Below are 17116 nucleotides of genomic sequence, written 5' to 3' on the forward strand. Positions count from 1 at the left end.
CTGGCAGATAGGAGGGTGCTGGCCTCGAGTCGGCCTTCGGTTCTGCCCAGCAGGAAGCACAGTAATAACGCCCCCTGGCCACCTCCCTCTGCAGCCGAGACATCAGTTACTCTCCTGCTAGCCCTTCCCCGGGGGGCTGCCCTTTTAGGGACCCTGCTCCAGGGCAGACGCTGGTTCCTGCATGTCCTCTGTCCACTCACGATCAGCCCTTTTATTTTCCTAGGGCTGCCATAATGAATCACCACACCCTTGGCGGCTTAAACCACAGAAACGTGTGGCCTCACAGTTTTGGAGGCTAGACATCCCAAATCAGGGTGTGAGCAGGGTTGGTTCCTTCCGGTGGCTGTGAGGGAGACTCTCCTGCGGGCCTGTCTACCAGCTTCTGAAGGCTGCTGGCAATCTGTGGCATTCTGTGGCTTGTGGGTGCATCACTTCAAGCTCTGGCTCTGTCCTCCCGGGGCCCTCTTCCCTGTGTGTCTGTGCCTCTGGGTCTTCACATGGCTTTCTTGTAAGGACACCAGGATTCTTGGTTAGGGTCCACCGTCATCCAGTATGACCTCATCTTAACTAATTACATCCACAAATCTTCTATACAAATCAGGTGACATGAATAGGTACTGGGGCTAGGACGTCGGTATCTCTTCCCAGGGCCACAATTTAATGCAGAACATGAGCACACATTTAATATTTGCTGCATGATATCAAACACATAAATAATTCCCGTGAAGTTGGCGTTTGAGTGTCCTGGCTTCAGTGACCCTCTTGGTTCAGCTTCCCTATTAATCTTCACAGTTGGAACCAGCAAAAGCCCACCACTGTAAGATTTTACTTTGCTCCTGTCCCAGGTTTTCAGTCCACTTCATACTCCAGGTGGGAAAACACAAGTGAGTCTGAATCTCATTGCTTCATCCTCACCCGTCTCTTATTCACCATGTCCATGTGCCCGAGTGTCGACAGGAACTGCAGTTTCTCTCCCTCAACCCCAGACTTCCAGAGCTTGAGCCCTGGTCCTGCCAGCCACCCCCATAGTCCCCCCCCCCCCCACTGGGATGGCCCCTACTTAACCACATATTCACCAGGGTAAAAATGAGCTAAAAATCTGGTGGATATCGATGTGAATGACAATGAACATTTGTATGGGACCCAGTCAGCTCTAGAGCAAGGTCCCAACTTCTTTGGAGTCTTCCAACAACCCTGAAATGCACTCATTTTACAAAGGAGGAAACTGAGGCACAGAGAGGTTGGGTGACTTGCCCACGGTCACAGGCATTTAAGCAGCCAGGACAGGACAGAACTGCTGGGTCTGTGGCTCTGAGCCCCCACTCTCCTTGTGAGAGTATTAGCACATGCCCAGGATGCCTCCCAGATAAAACAGACCTCAGCTCTGTCTTGGGTGGAGGAGGGTAGCCAGGATGCCCTTGTTTCTCCCTCTGACACACAGACTGGGGGAGAATCCTTGAGCAGCCCTCTTTGCACCCACATAAGCCTGCAGGAGAAGGCTAACAGAGCAGACGCACCTTCCTTGATGGGACTGGTCCTTCCTGATCTGGGGCCACGCATCCTTTCACCATGAAACTTGGCTCTCCTCCCACGCTCCTTGGTCTAGAACATTGTCCCTCATGAGCCCGGTTTCTAGAGAGCGGTACACACCCCTCCTAGGGTGTGCGTGAATTGCACATAGAAGCTCAGGGAACATTAGTTCCATTTGATTCAACTCTACATGCACGTTATTTATTCATTCCGCAGTCGTTTGTGGAATACCTACGTTGGGCCAGCTCTGAGCTAGACGCTGGAGGAGAGAAGCATTCGTAAACCAACGGCTTGAAAACTATGTGGACATTTAGTAATAGGATTAAATATCTGGGGCTGTGTTTTCTATCAGGCAACTATTATGTGCTTTGCAGGTATGGTTTGTTCTCTTCAACTGTTTTCTTTTCAAATACTTAATCCATATACGTGGCACAGAATTTAGAAGGTATATAAAGGCATACAGTGAAAAGCATCCCCGATCCCTAGTTCCCTGTGTGGTTTCGTTTTATTTTCTCTCTTCTTGTGTATCTGCTCAGAGCTGTAGACCGTGCATATGCAGGCATAATTATGAATATATTCTTTTTCTCCAAATGGTAGCATACTGGCCTGTGCTCTAATCTACTTTTTCTATCTTAAATTTTCATAGCTTGGAGATTGCAACACATCAGAACACTTACTTACACCTCATTTGTTTTCAAGAACAACTGCCCAGTGTCCCCTTGTAAAGAAAAACTGTAATATATGTAAACTTGCCCTTATGAGAGATACTTGGGTTGGTTTTCTCCATTACGGATACTGCTTCGGTGGATAGCTCTGTAGAGGGAGATAGTGTAGACGGTGGTGAGGCAAGCTCCCCCTGCACCAGACGCCTGAGCTCTCACTGGCCCGACAATCTTGGACAAATGATTTAGTCTCTTCGCTTGAGCTTCCTCATCTGTAAAATTGGGGCAATGATACCATCTACCTCAGGGGCTTTTGTGAGGCCTAAATGTGAAGCCTAATATACGTACAGTGTCGGAAAGTACCCAGCACGGACAAATGCTTGGTGGGTGCTAACTTGTGATCGTAGAATTTTCTGGGTCCAGTGGCATGTGTGTCTCTAACTTTGATAGTTACACCACATTGCCTTCCTCCGATGATGTCCCAGCGCACACTCCCAACGGCCGCACGTGTGAGTGTCTGTCTGCCACAACCTGGCCAACGCAGTGCATTATAAAACTTGCGGAATGTAACCCACCAGAGAAAATTTGGAATTTAGTTCAAATATTTTTGGCAGGCCGACTATATACGAGCCAAGCAAGTCAAAGCTTGGCCCAGGCCAGAGATACAAAGTCCTAGAGAATTTCTCAGGCTGGTGGAGAGGCTGTGTGAGCAGCCCCCTGCAGCGCGGCCAGAGCAGGCGCTCCACAGGGACGGGCCTACAAGGGGCCATAAAATTCAAGTGTGTTCAAGACTCGGGAGTTTTGGTTTAGGCCATTGGTTCTTCTGCCAAAGCACTGCAGTGAGTCAAGAGAGATATAAATAATAACGTCAAGTGAGAGCCGAGCTGTCTTCACTCCACTCCCAGAACATACAGACAGAGGGTTGCCAAGCCTGGGTGTGGCTCTGTCCCCGGCACAGCTGGGACTTTGCCGAACCTTTTGTCTTGATCTCTCATGTCAAGTCTCTTTGATTCTCTTAGATACATAGTTTTATTCATTAGTTTTCAGAAAGCCACGTCAGTCTTGGTAATTCTGAAGGAAAACTTTTTTTCTGAAAGACTCCTCTGGTGCCTGGGTCACAGTGAGCTGAGGCAGAAAAGGAGTGAAGTTTCCACAGATTCTTTTTTTTTTTTTAAAGATTTTATTTATTTATTTGACAGAGATAGAGACAGCCAGCGAGAGAGGGAACACAAGCAGGAGGGGTGGGAGAGGAAGAAGCAGGCTCATAGCGGAGGAGCCTGATGTGGGGCCCGATCCCATAACGCCAGGATCACGCCCTGAGCCAAAGGCAGACGCTTAACCGCTGTGCCACCCAGGCGCCCCTCCACAGATTCTCATGCCTGTACCCTTCCAGAAGAAAAAGAAGAATCATTGGTGATCATAATTATTCAAGTCTTTTTGCCTCACCAAATATTTATGCGTGGCGTCTATGCAGGGCATGGGGGCTGGATGCTGGGGTCAGTAAGGACCAGTCTTGGCCCTTGGAGAGTTCCATTTCTAGGAGGGGGAAATAAGTATTAACTTAAATAATAACCTAGTATGATAAATACTGTAATAATGGCAGGAAGATTCTTTGCAGCCAAAATGAGAGAGGCAGGTTTCTGCCCAGGGGAGTCCAGGAAGGTTCCACAGAGGAGTGACTTCTGCTGCCATCTGTCTGGACACTGAAAGTTGAAGATGACTTCCCCAGAAAGGGACTGGGCAGGGAGAAGGAGCAAGGGAAAGGTCTCAAGGTGAAATACCCAAGGCCTGTAGGAAGGGGGATGAGGGGCACACTGAAGCTCTCCCAGGCCTGGGAATTGTCCCCTGCTCACAGGGGGCCCTGCGCGGTTCACTGGGCAGCTGTCACCATGTGGCCTACCCAGTGGATCATAGGAATCCCAGGGTGTCAGCTGTCCTGGGGGTGGGCAGACAAACAACCACTAAAGCCCTCGAACGACTGCAGGGAACCCTCTGTGTGGTGTGAGTAGAGGGGTCTGGTTCTCTCTGACCTGGAGCAAGGCAGGCTGCCCTGAAGATTTACTCTGTGGAGAGATTCTTGGCTGAGAATCGAGCTGAGATTTGCTGAACCTGGGAAGACAGCATAGGGCAGGCAACAGCTCCGGTCTGAGGGTTAGGACATGGATTCCACCCCAGATTTCCCCCAGACCTGTTTGGGGGACCTTAGGCAAGTCCAAAAACCTGAGATCGGTTTCCTCATTACTGTGAGTAGCAGACACAGACCAGGCCTTGACTGTGTGCCAAGAACTAATAGTAGGAAGATCGGTAGGAGAAGAAAGGGAAGAAGAAAGGGGGGGGGAAGCAGAAGGGGGAATGAACCACGAGAGACTATGGACTCTGGGAAACAAACTGAGGGCTTCAGAGGGGAGGGGGTTGGGGGAATGGGATAGGCTGGTGATGGGTATTAAGGAGGGCACATATTGCCTGGTGCACTGAGTGTTATACGCAAGTAATGAATCATGGAACTTTACATCAAAAACTAGGGATGTACTGTATGGTGACTAACATAATATAATAAAAAAATATTTAAAAAAAGAAGGAAAAAAAAGAACATAGTACTTTATGCAGCCCCACGACAACCCTGATAGACAAGTGTCATTATCATCCTCACTTTATAGGTAGGGAAACTCAGGCCCCCACTCCAAACCATGACCCAATACTGCTTCTCTTTAGTAAAATGAGGGCAATAATCCCTACTTGGCTCTACACCCAGAGACTTGTGGTAATGAACGGAAGAACTCATATGAAGGAACTTTTCAAAACTGTTCAAGAGTCTATAAATGTAAGGTGACTTTATAGTATCTATTACAATCCCCTGTAATCATTTCAGCAAAACCCCATTGCATTAGGTGTTCTATTTTAAGACATACATAATGCTACCTTTGAAAGATTGTCAACTGAACTTGAGCATGACTTTGAATATTCCCTTCCAGGAGATTTCCTGGGTGTAGGTGTTCCTTTAAAATAGAAACGATCCAGAAGAAGTTAACTGCCTGGGAGATGAAAGATGAAGACCTAATGTGATCGCAGGTTTAAAATAACCAGCCAACTCTTTGCTTGGGAGGAGCTGGGAGGAGGCTTTGGTGGTAGACGGTTGGAGGAGGAAGCAGAACTCTTTATTTTTCTGTGCACACTTTATGCCCAGGCCACTTTGGCCCTGGACCGAGAGTGCTGGCCGAAACCAGAGCAAAATGCCTGATGGGGAAACCAAGAGTGTAAATCAGGGGCGGATAACTCTGAATACACCAGGAGTGGCTCAGGGTCATTCCTGGGAGGAGCTCACTGAGATCCCAAGCAGATAACCAGGAAAGGGCAGCTGGTCAGTGTGTTCCATTTGAAGGTCAGGGGAGAGCGCGCCATTGACATGAGTATCAGTGAGCTTGAAAGAACTCGTTCAGCCAACTGTTGATCTCCATGGTCATGTCCATTAGTGAAACATTCTGATGGCACCCTAGGGCCTCTTGAATGATGTACTTTGACCTCAAATGCCAGGTACACAGGTAGAGGGAGAGAGGAGGGAAATATTTTTGACACTTATATGTTGGTCCCCCCGCTGAACCATAAGTGTACTGAAATCAAGAACTATGTGTTCTTTATCTCTGCCCTTCCAGCACCTGACATACCTGTATGTGGCAGATGTTTAGCACCATCTTGTGCACAACTGAACCATGACATGACAATTGAATGAGTGGAATTCATTAAGGGTACCATTTTGAGTCCTAGTAGTCAAAGGTCAGATTAGGAACACCTTCAAAGATTAGTCTTGGCTGGAGGACGATTTAGAAGAACACTGGGCTCCTTCTCCAATTACTTGTGGAGGGAGAGGAGGATTCACCCTCTTTTTAGAAAGAATGCCCCTGTCTCTGGTCCTGGAAGATGGAAAAAAAGTAAATAGACAGAAAGGATTGCTGAGTTCACCTCCCTGTTGATTAGGAAAACAACCTTTATCTATCAGGTTGATCTTAAATGTCTGTTTCACAGATATTTCTCACAGCACATTTGTACAACATGGTTTGAACTCACACCCAGTTAAGTCCTGATGCTGGCAGCTGGCGATCTTGCCAACATGGCGGTAGCGAGTACCATTGGGGTCACATGGAATCACGGGGCAGGCAGCGGGACAATCCAGGGGTCCAGTCCTCATGCCACCCTCCAGTGGCCATGTGACCTGAGGCAAGTCACTGGACTACTCTCTGATCTCACATCATCATCTGTAACACAAGGATGGCAGTGTCTTTCCTGCCGACCTTACAGAGTCCTAGGCATCCATCAGTCAATATATGGAAATAGAAAAATGGATGCAGCTGGGAGCCAGTGTAGTCATCCCGGTGCATCATCAGCTTTTTATAGCATCTTCCATCCTCTCCTGTTTCTGGACTCCTGCCCAGGATGCCTTTAAATATATGAGTTGTTGATAAGGTGGCCCAGAAATTAGATCCTGCGCATTTCCCTTCACGGTCCTCAGAGTGGCTCAGAGTACATTGGAAATTCTTTTTCATCTCTGTAATAACTTTTGTGAGCTATTTGTCCATTATTCATATTGCTTTAAGTTTCTTCTCCTCTTTTCCTTGATCAGGCTTCATGTGTCTTTTCAAAAAGCCAGCTTTCCGATGCATTGCTCGGATCTCTTCTTTTCTATGTCATTAATTTTGTCTTTTGTACCTATTTCTTCTGCTTACTTGGGGTTTATTCTGTTATACTTTTTCTAACTTCTGAAATGTTTTCTAATAAATACAGTGAAGGCTATAAGTTTCCTTCTAAGTGTATGTCGTTAGCTTTATCCCAGAGTTGACTTTTTTGAAACTACGTTCTTGTTGCTTTCCTAATTTTATTGCATTGTCATCAGATCACATGGTCTGCAGAATGTCAACACTTGGAACTGTGGTGAGATGCTTGTAGATTTCTGTGGGGTCATTTTTTTTTTAGATTTTTTTTTTTAATTTGAGAGAGCGTGTGAGCACAAGCAGGGAGTGGGGAGGAGCAGAGGGAGAGGGACAAGCAGACTCCCTGCTGAGTGGGGAGCCCGATGCGGGGCTCGATCCCAGGACCCCGAGATCATGACCTCAGCCGAAAACAAACGCTTAAGTGACTGAGCCACCCAGTGGGATCATTTTTAAATGTTCCCTATGTGATAGAAAAAAACCTATATTCTCAGTTTGTCATTTAAGTATATAATTGACCCTTGGACAATGCTAGCGTTAGGGGCACCAACTCCCTGCATAATTAAAAATCCACATGTAACTTTTGACTCTCCAAAAACTTAACTACTAATGACCCATACTCTGACCAAGAAGCTTTACCAATAACATAAACAGTCAATTAATGCATATTTTAAAGTAAGCTAGAGAAAAGAAAACGTTATTAAGAAAATCATGAGGAAGAGAAAATACATTTATAATACTGTACTGTATTTACTGAGAAAAAAAATCCACAGATAAGTGGACCCTCACAGTTCAAATTTGTGCTGTGCAGGGGTCGACTGTATGTTTGAATTCTAGCTTTGTGATATATTCATTGTGTGATCTTGGGGAACTTGTGTGTCCTCTCCTGCCTCAGTTTTGTCATCTTTAAAATGGGATGATACTGCCCATCTCATAGAATTGAGGGCCTGGCAACACTTAGCACCATATAAATGTTAGCACTGATTAGTATTTCTTTTTTTAGTTATTAGGTTTAGCTTATTAATCTTGTTGTTCAAATCTTCTACATCCCAACTCATTTTGTTTACTTAATATATCAGTTCTGAGAGGTGGTTATTAAATTCTCCCGTTCTAGTTGTAAATTTGCCCATTTCTCGTTACAGTACCGAACACTTTGCCTAGTTTTCAGGCTTTATTGTTAGATGCCTACAGATTCATTATTAGAGAGTTTCAGTGAATGATTCCTTTTATCAGGATAGATAACATGGTGAACTTAGCCAGTTCATGTTTATCATGATTACTGATACCCTCAGGATTGCTTTTGCCAATATATTTTGTGCTTTCTATTTAACAGTACTTCTTTATAACCTCTGATTTTCCTTTAGAAACCTGGATGGATTAATGTTAATAATTCTGTATGTATTTATGCTGTAGTATTATGCTATTCTGAGTCATTGCTGTTGTTCCTCCTTCTCTGTGCAATTTTCCCTGGATTATTCAGAACACGTATTCATACCAGGTGTCTCACAAAGCTGTGGTGCTTAGACTGTGATGTTTGCTTCTGGCCTTTATAGGAATCGGGAGTTATCCAAGATACTTGGAATGCCCCAAATACCTGAATGTGGGAGGCAAAGGTGGGCTTTTTAGCTTACGGTCCACGCGGAGATTGCAAGCTGGTCAATGACATCGTTTTTGAAAGTGCACAGCAATGAACTGAACTCACTGGGCCCTGCAATGAATAGCATGTCAGCCGGCTGGATTTTAGTACCCAGCTACACACACTAAAGAAGAAGGATTCGGGCAAAGGAAAATGACCATGCAGCCTGTTCTCAGTTACTGGCTGGAGGATTTATAACATTTTAAAAACTATATCTGGGATTATTTTTACCTTCCAGGAAGGGAGAAAGAGATTACTCCTATAACTAATACAAGGCAGAAAACACTTTCATCTGTTTTATTGATTGCTGGGTCTCTGGAACAGCACCCGGTATATAGTGTATGCCCAAAAATATTTGTGAGCAAATTACAGTAGCAAAACAAAAAAACGAAAAAACAATTGTTATGGGACCTTCAAGAGCAGAGAGTATAATTGCAACAGAAGAGCTTGCGAAGGCTTCCTGGAGGAAGTGGCAGTTGGGTAGGGCTTTGAAGGATAAGTAGGTTCTCGAGATTAAAGGGTGCAGGAGATAGCACTGGATCAGAGAAACAGACTACCAGAAATGATAGAGAATACGGGATTCATTTTTGGAAAACATGGCATCATTGTGGGAGCCAGATAAACACTCTATATTCAACTACTGCATCCACGTCCAGTGTCAGGCTTAAAGTGGGCCTACAACTGGGCGGGCAGTCAGAAGGAAAGAAGGACGGATGCAGAATGGGGAAGACCAAGGACCAATGTAGCCCATGAGGCTGAATGGTATTGGTTTCTGAAGTCGATGAGCCTCCAGCTGGGAGGACTTTGGTGACCTGTAGGAGAATCCAGCATCCTTCATCATAGAGCTAAACATCCCCTGGGCCCGGGAAATGGAGAAGCCTATGGAGGGTCTGGCGGGAGATGGGGGAGCCCAGAGCCCCAGGCAGACCAGGCCAACCAGGTGAGCCAGCAGATGGGCGACGATGTGCATGGGCTGCCACAGCACGTGCTGTCCTGCAGCAAGCATCCAGGCATGAACGGAAAAGGCACACCCATCTTCCAGATCTTACACAAAGTCACATGGTCCAGAACTATGCAGGGCAGGAAAGCCTGGAAAAGGCAGTTCTGGCTTAGCTCGTTGACCCAGGGCACATCACACTAGAAGGAAAGACAAGGGCTCTGGTAGGAGGGGTATGGGAGGCAGAGGGAACCCTTACTCTCCAATGGTCCATCTCCTCCAGGTGCCCTTCCACGGGCCCTCCTAGGCAGAGATGGGCAGTGACTTTCTGAGTGTGGTCTCCACCCTGAGTCTCTGGAAGCAAGGGCTCCAGCATCACATGGTATCTGCCATGTTTAGAGGCAACACAAATGATTCAAACAGAACTTGCAGCTTAAGAATCATCAAGGCACAAAGGGCTCTCGAGCAGAGCTGGGAAACACCCAAACTCTGGGCCATGGGATGTAGTGGGAACGTGGGGCGAGTGTGGGAGCAAAGGGCCCTCCTGCTCTCTGAGAGACTTGTTTGGGTTTGTTCATGTGTTGTTTCCTGAGTGTTCTCCATGTATCACACCCTGCTTCTAGGAGCCAGGGAAACAGCGGGGAACAGAGCAGAATCCCTGCCGCATGCAGCTTACCTTCCAGTGAGGGAAACAGAGTAAAAAAATAGACAAGTAATTGACATTAGGCCATGATCTGTATTTTGAGGAAGACATAGAGCAAGGTGGGAGAAAGTGAGAGGGCGTGGTATTTTAGGGAGAGTAATCAGAGAATAGTAATTCTGGGCAATAGTAATTTGAGTATTCAGTGTGGAGCTAATGGTATTTCAAAGACTTTATATTTATTGGTTTATTTAATCCATGACAACATAACTTTCCCAAAGTTACATCCTTGATAAGAAGAATTGGAATTTAAACTTAGGTGTCTGGCACCAGAGCTCAGGATTTAAGTCAGGGAACGTCTCTTGGTTGTGGTGAGTGAAGCGAGGGAGCAAGGCATGCAAATATTACAGTGAAGAGCGTTGCAGGCAGTGGAACAGCCAGTGCAAAGGCCCTGGGCCAGGTGCGTGCTTGCTGTTTGAGAGGGTGAGACCAGGAGTTCAGATCTGGACATGTTGCAGTTTGAGAAGCTTATTAAGCATCCAAGTGATATCTTGGAGGACAATTGGATGTTCAAGTCCAGATGTTAGGGTAAGGCTTGGAAGCAGATCTGATTTGTTTGTGGTCAGTATTCATGGAACTAGATGAGATGCTAGTGAGAGAAAAACGGGGAGTGAGTAAGAGAAGTCCAAAGACTAAGGTGCAAAGGAGCAGGTGGCTTGAGCACAAGAGACTAAGAAGAAGCAGCTGGCAAGGGAGCAGGAAACCCAAGAGAGAGGATCGCATGCAGGAGGGAGTGGCCAGATATTTCCAGTCCTGTGGGGAGGCTCAGTTAGCTGAAGCCCAAGGAGTGACCATTGAATTTGGCAATACGGAGATGATCACTGGTCCTTTAATAGACATTGGCGACCTTTAATAGACATTATAGTACCAGGAAGGGCAACCAAAGCAATTTCATGCCAGGTTGAGAGGGAATGGGAGACCCACGCCCCAGCCTCCAGCCTCAGCTCTGCCCCTTCTGAACTCTGCGGGCCCCAGGGACATGTCCCAAGGTCTCTGGAGCACAAGTTGAAAACCACAGATGTAACCAACCCCTCCGTTTTACAGTTGAAGAAGTTCTGGGCCAGGAAAGGGAAGAGACTGGGTCAAGGCCATGTGACTAGTTAGTGGAAACTCCAGGCTGCCATTTATCATTATTTAATGAGATTTGCCAATAAAGACATCTGTTCCTAGCTTGTCTTTTTATAGTGTGTTCCACAGACAGTGGTTATGTAACAAGTAGACAAATCAAAAGAAGAACATCTTTTTCACCTTTTACCTCTGTGGGAAGGGGAGAATGATAACATGAACAAATTCAATTCATAGAAAATTCCTAGGCCTCAGTGTTCACTTATGGTTTCCATATTCTCCCACCACACCCCCTTTCTCAACATGTATGGTCATTCAGCAAGTTCCATGTTCTCTGATCCTATGTCATGAGATGTCACAGGCTGTCACCTTAAAATGGGCATCGTAATAATAGCGATTGTTCACATGGACCAGTAGCTGTTGCTGGTGGTGTTCTCTGATCCCCATAGCAGCCCCAGGGTCAGACCACCTGATTGCATGTCCCATTTCCACCACTCACTGATGGTGAGACCCTGGACAGGTTACTTACTCTCTCCGTGCTTGAGTTTCACCAGCTATGTGAAGTGGTTGGACAACTGGAAGGCAGGATATGGGGATAAGGGCTGCTGCTGCTAAGCCAGGCACTGTACTAGGCCCTGAATCATCCTGGGGCCTCATCACGCCAGGCCTGTGGACTGTGCACCAGTTGGGGATCGATGGGGGCTCTTTCTCCTCTGCTCTCTGGTTTGATAAGCCTGGGTTGAATCAGGGAAGTGTACTCAGTCTCACCTTGCAACTGTTTTTGCCTTAGGATCCATGCTTGAAGCTGAATAAACCTGAGAACCTGCCCAGAGGAGACGAGTATCAGGATAAGTTAGCAACCGAAGAAGGAACCAGCAGTGACGAAGAAGAAAGGTACAGGAGGACATGCAGGCTTGCAAGTGCTCCAGTGAATGAGGACTCAGATCTGGAAGGACTCATTCATTCATGCATTCCTCAAGTGTTTATCACTGCCCCTTGCATCACACTTAGGAAGAGAACAGTTGTGTCTTGTATATTCTCAGTACAGCTATGGGCTTAACACAAGTTATCTTATTCCATTGTTACACCATCCTAGAGAGGCCATTTTATAGATTAAGAACCTGAAACTCTAAGAGGTTAGTAATCCTGCCCAAAACTCAGACCTGGACTGGCCCCAAATCTCTTCTTGTTCTTCCAAGTTTTCTTTAACTAGGGGAGATGGGGGGGCTTTGTCACTGATGGGGGATCCCCCGTCTCTGTCACCTATATCAGTCAGCTTTTGCTGCTATAACAAACATTCCCCAAAATCAGTGATTTTTAATTCCTAGGTCAGCTACCTGTATTCTTGGCTCCTGCCTGAGGGTTGGGTGTTAATTTTTGCCCCAGACTGGGGTAAAGTTCAAGTCTCGTCCACATGCTTGCTCACTCTGGGACCAAGACTGAAGTATTAGTCCCTATCTAGAGCATGTCGTTGCCATGGTAAAGAGAAGAATCTCAAAAGAGCTGATGAAGCTATGCAGTGCCTCTTAAAGCCTACGCTCAGAACTGCATCCTCTCATTTCTAGTCATATTCCACTGGCCAAAGCAAGTCACATGACTGAAATTATCAATGGACAGAGAAGAATACGCTGTCCACATGTCTTATGGTCAGCTTGGGCTGCTGTAACAAAACACCACAGATTGTGTGGCCTAAACAACAGAAATTTGTTTCTCCTAGTTCTGGAGACTGGGAAGTCCAAGGTCAAGGTACTGGTCCACTCAGTTCCCAGTGAGAACTCTGCTCCTCGCTTACAGATGACCATGTTCTTCCTGTGTCCTCACATGACAATAGGGGTTAGGGGTGGGGAAGAGAGAGGGTGGTAGAGGAGAGGTCTCTTTCACGTCTCTCATTATAAGGGCACTAATCTCACCATGAAGGCTCCACCCTCATGACCTAATCACCTCCCCAAAGCCCTGTCTCCTAATACCAATCCACTGAACAACAGGTTTCAACATATGAGTTGGGGGAGGTGGCATAAACATTCAGATCATAACCTTGGGGAAGCAGAGTGTAAACCCCTAAACCAGACCACAGCCTACAGCCCAGTGAATTCTCAGCTACTAATACTTCCGCCAAATCCTCCAGATTTTGCCTTGGGATCTATGAGGCACATAAGAACAGCAGTGAAGGAGGACAGACTCTGGAGTCAGGTCTATAGGTTAAATCCTTACCACTGACAGCTACAAACCTTGTCTTGCTTATAACTCACAATTCTAGAGGGAAAGAGAGAATCTTTTTCCTGAAATTATGACAGAAATTTCAGAGGTCTTTAAGGCACTCAGCTTGGGTCACATGTCAATCCCTGAGCCAATCACTCCTGCCACAAAGATGGAGTGCTCCGACTGGCCAGCATTTGTGACACATCCTCCCCTGGGCCCATCTGACGATGAGGGCAGAATGGGCTGCCCCTGAACTCTGTGGACTAAAAAGAATCACATGGAAAGAGGAAAGGCTTTCCCAGGGAGAGGATGCTGGGCAGACCAGTGGTAGGTGGTGATCACAACAGCCTTGTTTTTTTCTTCCATGGTGGCTATATTGGTAAGGGGTTGTCCTCAACTATAGAAGCAAAAAAGGAGGGGTTCTGGAGGTCACTTCCACAGGAGTTTTGGTGAACAGAAGAGCTAAGCAGTGACAAGGAAGGAATAGAAATGTTGCCTGAGCTCTCAGGTCAGGAGTTGCGGAACAGAACGAATGCAGTGGCTCTTTGGGGGCAGGGTTGCATATTTAGTAGTTAGCCTCATGGGGAACGCTGGTCAGGACACTGGACTTCTTGGCACGGTGGCTCTAAAAAGGGAGGTGGCTTTTCCATGGGCTTAAGGTCAACTTCAAAAGAGCAGGTTAGGATCAGCTTTAATGGGCAGGGATGGAGGACATTAGGACATCAGCTTACTTAGTGATGGGTGGCAAGATGAAACTGGCTCCTTAGGAGGAGCTGAGGAAATTTGAGACAGTAGAACGGGGTCAGAGAGGGAAATCCCATTAGTGGTGTTCCAGGGAGTAACGACGGTGACGAATATAATAACAAGTATTCATTGAATGCTGAAGCGTGATAAGCACATTAAAATGATTAGCCCATTTAATCTTCATTATGCAGATACTATTATTGAAGTGCCTTGCTTTAAAGATGAGGAAAACAGAACAGGGAGGTCAAGTAATTTACCCAAGGTTACACTGCTAGTAGATGGTAGGATTGGATGAGTGTCTCTGATGCCAGAATCACAGTTTTAGCTACATCTCAAGTTAGGGCAGCTGTTCTGTGCAAAATGGAGAGCCACAGGTCTTGTACCTTTCCAGGGTCACCTGATCCTTTAATAGTAATAAGAACTGAAACTTACCCTTCCAGCCATGAGTTTCCAGTCTGGCTTGAGTTCCTCTTTCTGTAAATAGCTATAAAACTGGACAGAACCTAGGAATGCACTCTTGAGTAATGGGACAATATGCAGAGAAAGACAGTGTTCTTGCAAAGGGAAGCATGACTCAAATCCCACGATCACCCACACTTTTCTGCCTGGGGGGAGTTGCCAGCCACAGCAAAGCAGGTAAAGTCAAGCTGAGCTGAGAAAGCAGACACCAGACCTTGGGGCTGCTAAGGTGGCTGGTCCTCTGTGAGGGGAGGAAGGACAGAAATCTGTAAGAGGATTTGCCATAGGTCCTTGGCCAAGGGCTTGAGAGAGCATACAAGGTAATGCTCCATGGGGCTTGATGTGTGTGGCTGCTGTGGTGCTGAGTGAATGGAAAATCCCAGAGGGTGTGCCGTGCTGGGAGATGGTCAGTCCCAGCTCACCCAGGATAGAAAAATCTCTCCAGACAATACAGGCCTTCAGTGGAGACCTCATGGAGGTCATACTTCAGGGGTAAGAAACACAACCTGTAGGCCAAGGGCCATACCCTAGAACAGAAAACAATATTGAAATTCACCTGCTCTAACAAAAGACGAATTCAAACCCAAAAGGATCTGAAAAGGCCTTCAGTAGTTTAACTGCCTGGCAGAACAAAAATCAACACTTTTGAAAGGAAAACATAATCTAGACTCTCTATTATCCACCTCTGTTATATTATCACAATATCCATCATACAATAAAAACATTATGAGAATGCAAAGAAGCAGAAAAAATATGACCTGTAATCAAGAAAGAATATCAGCCAATAGAAACAAACCCTGAAATGACCTCGATGTTGGAATTAGCAGACAAGGACTTTGGAACAATGATAAGAGCTATGTTCAAAAACATGAAGGAGAGACAGTTATAATCGGTGAACATATAGGGAACTCAGCAGAGAAATGAAAACCTTGAAACAAAGGGAAATTCTGAAACTGTAAAGTACAATATTCAAAATGAAAATCTCACTGGTGTGTATAATAGCAAACTGGAGACCATGGAAGAAAAATTAATCACTTGAAGACAGATTATCAGAAACTGTCTTATCCAGAGAATGAAGGGGAAAAAATTTAATGGAAGATCCTTAGTGACCTATGGGACAAAATCAAATGGTCTAACGTGCATATAGTTGGAGCCCAGGAGGAAGAAGAACAAGAAAATGGAACAGGAAAAAATATTTGAAGAAATAATGGCTGAATATTCTCCCAACTTGACGAGGAACATCAACTTACACATTCAGGGAGCTCAGTGAACTCCCAACAACATAAATCCAAAGACAGCATCATAGACACATCCTAGAAATCCCTAGATACATCAAAGAAAAACTGCTGAAAATAAAAGATACACCCAAAGTCTTAAAAGCAGCCAGCTTTTAAAAAAGACAAATTACAAATACAAGGAACACTTGAATTCTCATGAGTACTAATGATAATTAACTTCTTCTTGGCTTTCCAGTCTCATTGACTTTCTGTTTTCCAAAAAGCACCCAAACAATATCATTAAAGTCCTAAAAGGCAAAAAAATACCCTGTCAACTCCAAATTCTAAATCCAGTGAAAATATCTTTCAAAAACAAGAGTGAAATAAAAATATTTTCCAGTACATAAAAGCTAAGGGAATTTTTCACCAACCAACCTACACTATGATAAGTGCTAATGGAATTTATTTAAGCTAAAAGGAAGTTATATCAGATTTAAACTTGGCTCTATAGGAGAAAATGGAGAGCATCAGAAATGGTAAACGTATACGTCAATATAGAAGACCATTGTTTTACCTTCTTTTAATTTCTTTAAAACACATCCAACTGCTTAAGAAGAATAATTATAATGATATCATTAACATTTTATTATGAGATTAAAATTGCATGTTATTGATAATATATAACTTAGCACAAAGGACAGGGATAGGATTTTTTTCTTTCTTCTTTTTTTTTTTTTTTGTTTGCTCTCAACACTATTACAATACCATTGATTATATTCCCTGTGCTGTACCTTTCAACCCCGTGACTTATTCATTCCATAACTGGAAGCCCGTACCTCCCCCTCCCCTGCTCCTGTTTTACCCATCTGTCTACCCCCTCCCCTCTGGCACCATCAGTTTGTCCTCTTTATTTATGGGTCTGTTTCTGTTTTTTAAAACAATTGTTTGTTTGTTCATTTGCTTTGTTTTTTAGATTCCACATATACATGAAATCATATGGTATTTGTCTTTCTCTGTCTGACTTATTCCACTTAGCATAATACTCTCAGTTCTTTCCATGTTGTCACAAACGGCAAGATTTTCACATCATATATATATACACCACATTTTCTTTATCCATTCATCTGTGGATGGACATTCAGGCTGCTAGGACAGTGATAAGATTAATAGAATTATATTGTTGTAAGGGACTTACATTTTACATCAAGAGTTACCTTATTAACTCTAATATGTTGTGATAAGTTAAGGATACAAATTATAATCCATA

The 17116-nt window shown here is 45.0% G+C and overlaps 1 protein-coding gene across 1 annotated transcript in view; it reads left to right on the forward strand.

The window, feature by feature from the left end:
• FAM184B (family with sequence similarity 184 member B) overlaps positions 1–17116 on the forward strand; it is a 137280-nt gene that overhangs the window by 93016 nt on the left and 27148 nt on the right. Inside the window, exon 8 of the mRNA XM_045771315.2 lies at positions 12021–12124. Within this exon, the coding sequence (XP_045627271.2) occupies positions 12021–12124 (104 nt within the window). The remainder of the gene's footprint in view (positions 1–12020; positions 12125–17116) is intronic.

Source organism: Ursus americanus, chromosome 8, assembly GCF_024610735.1.
Source record: "Ursus americanus isolate L20-20 chromosome 8, mUrsAme1.1.p, whole genome shotgun sequence".
In the NCBI taxonomy this organism is placed as follows: domain Eukaryota; kingdom Metazoa; phylum Chordata; class Mammalia; order Carnivora; family Ursidae; genus Ursus; species Ursus americanus.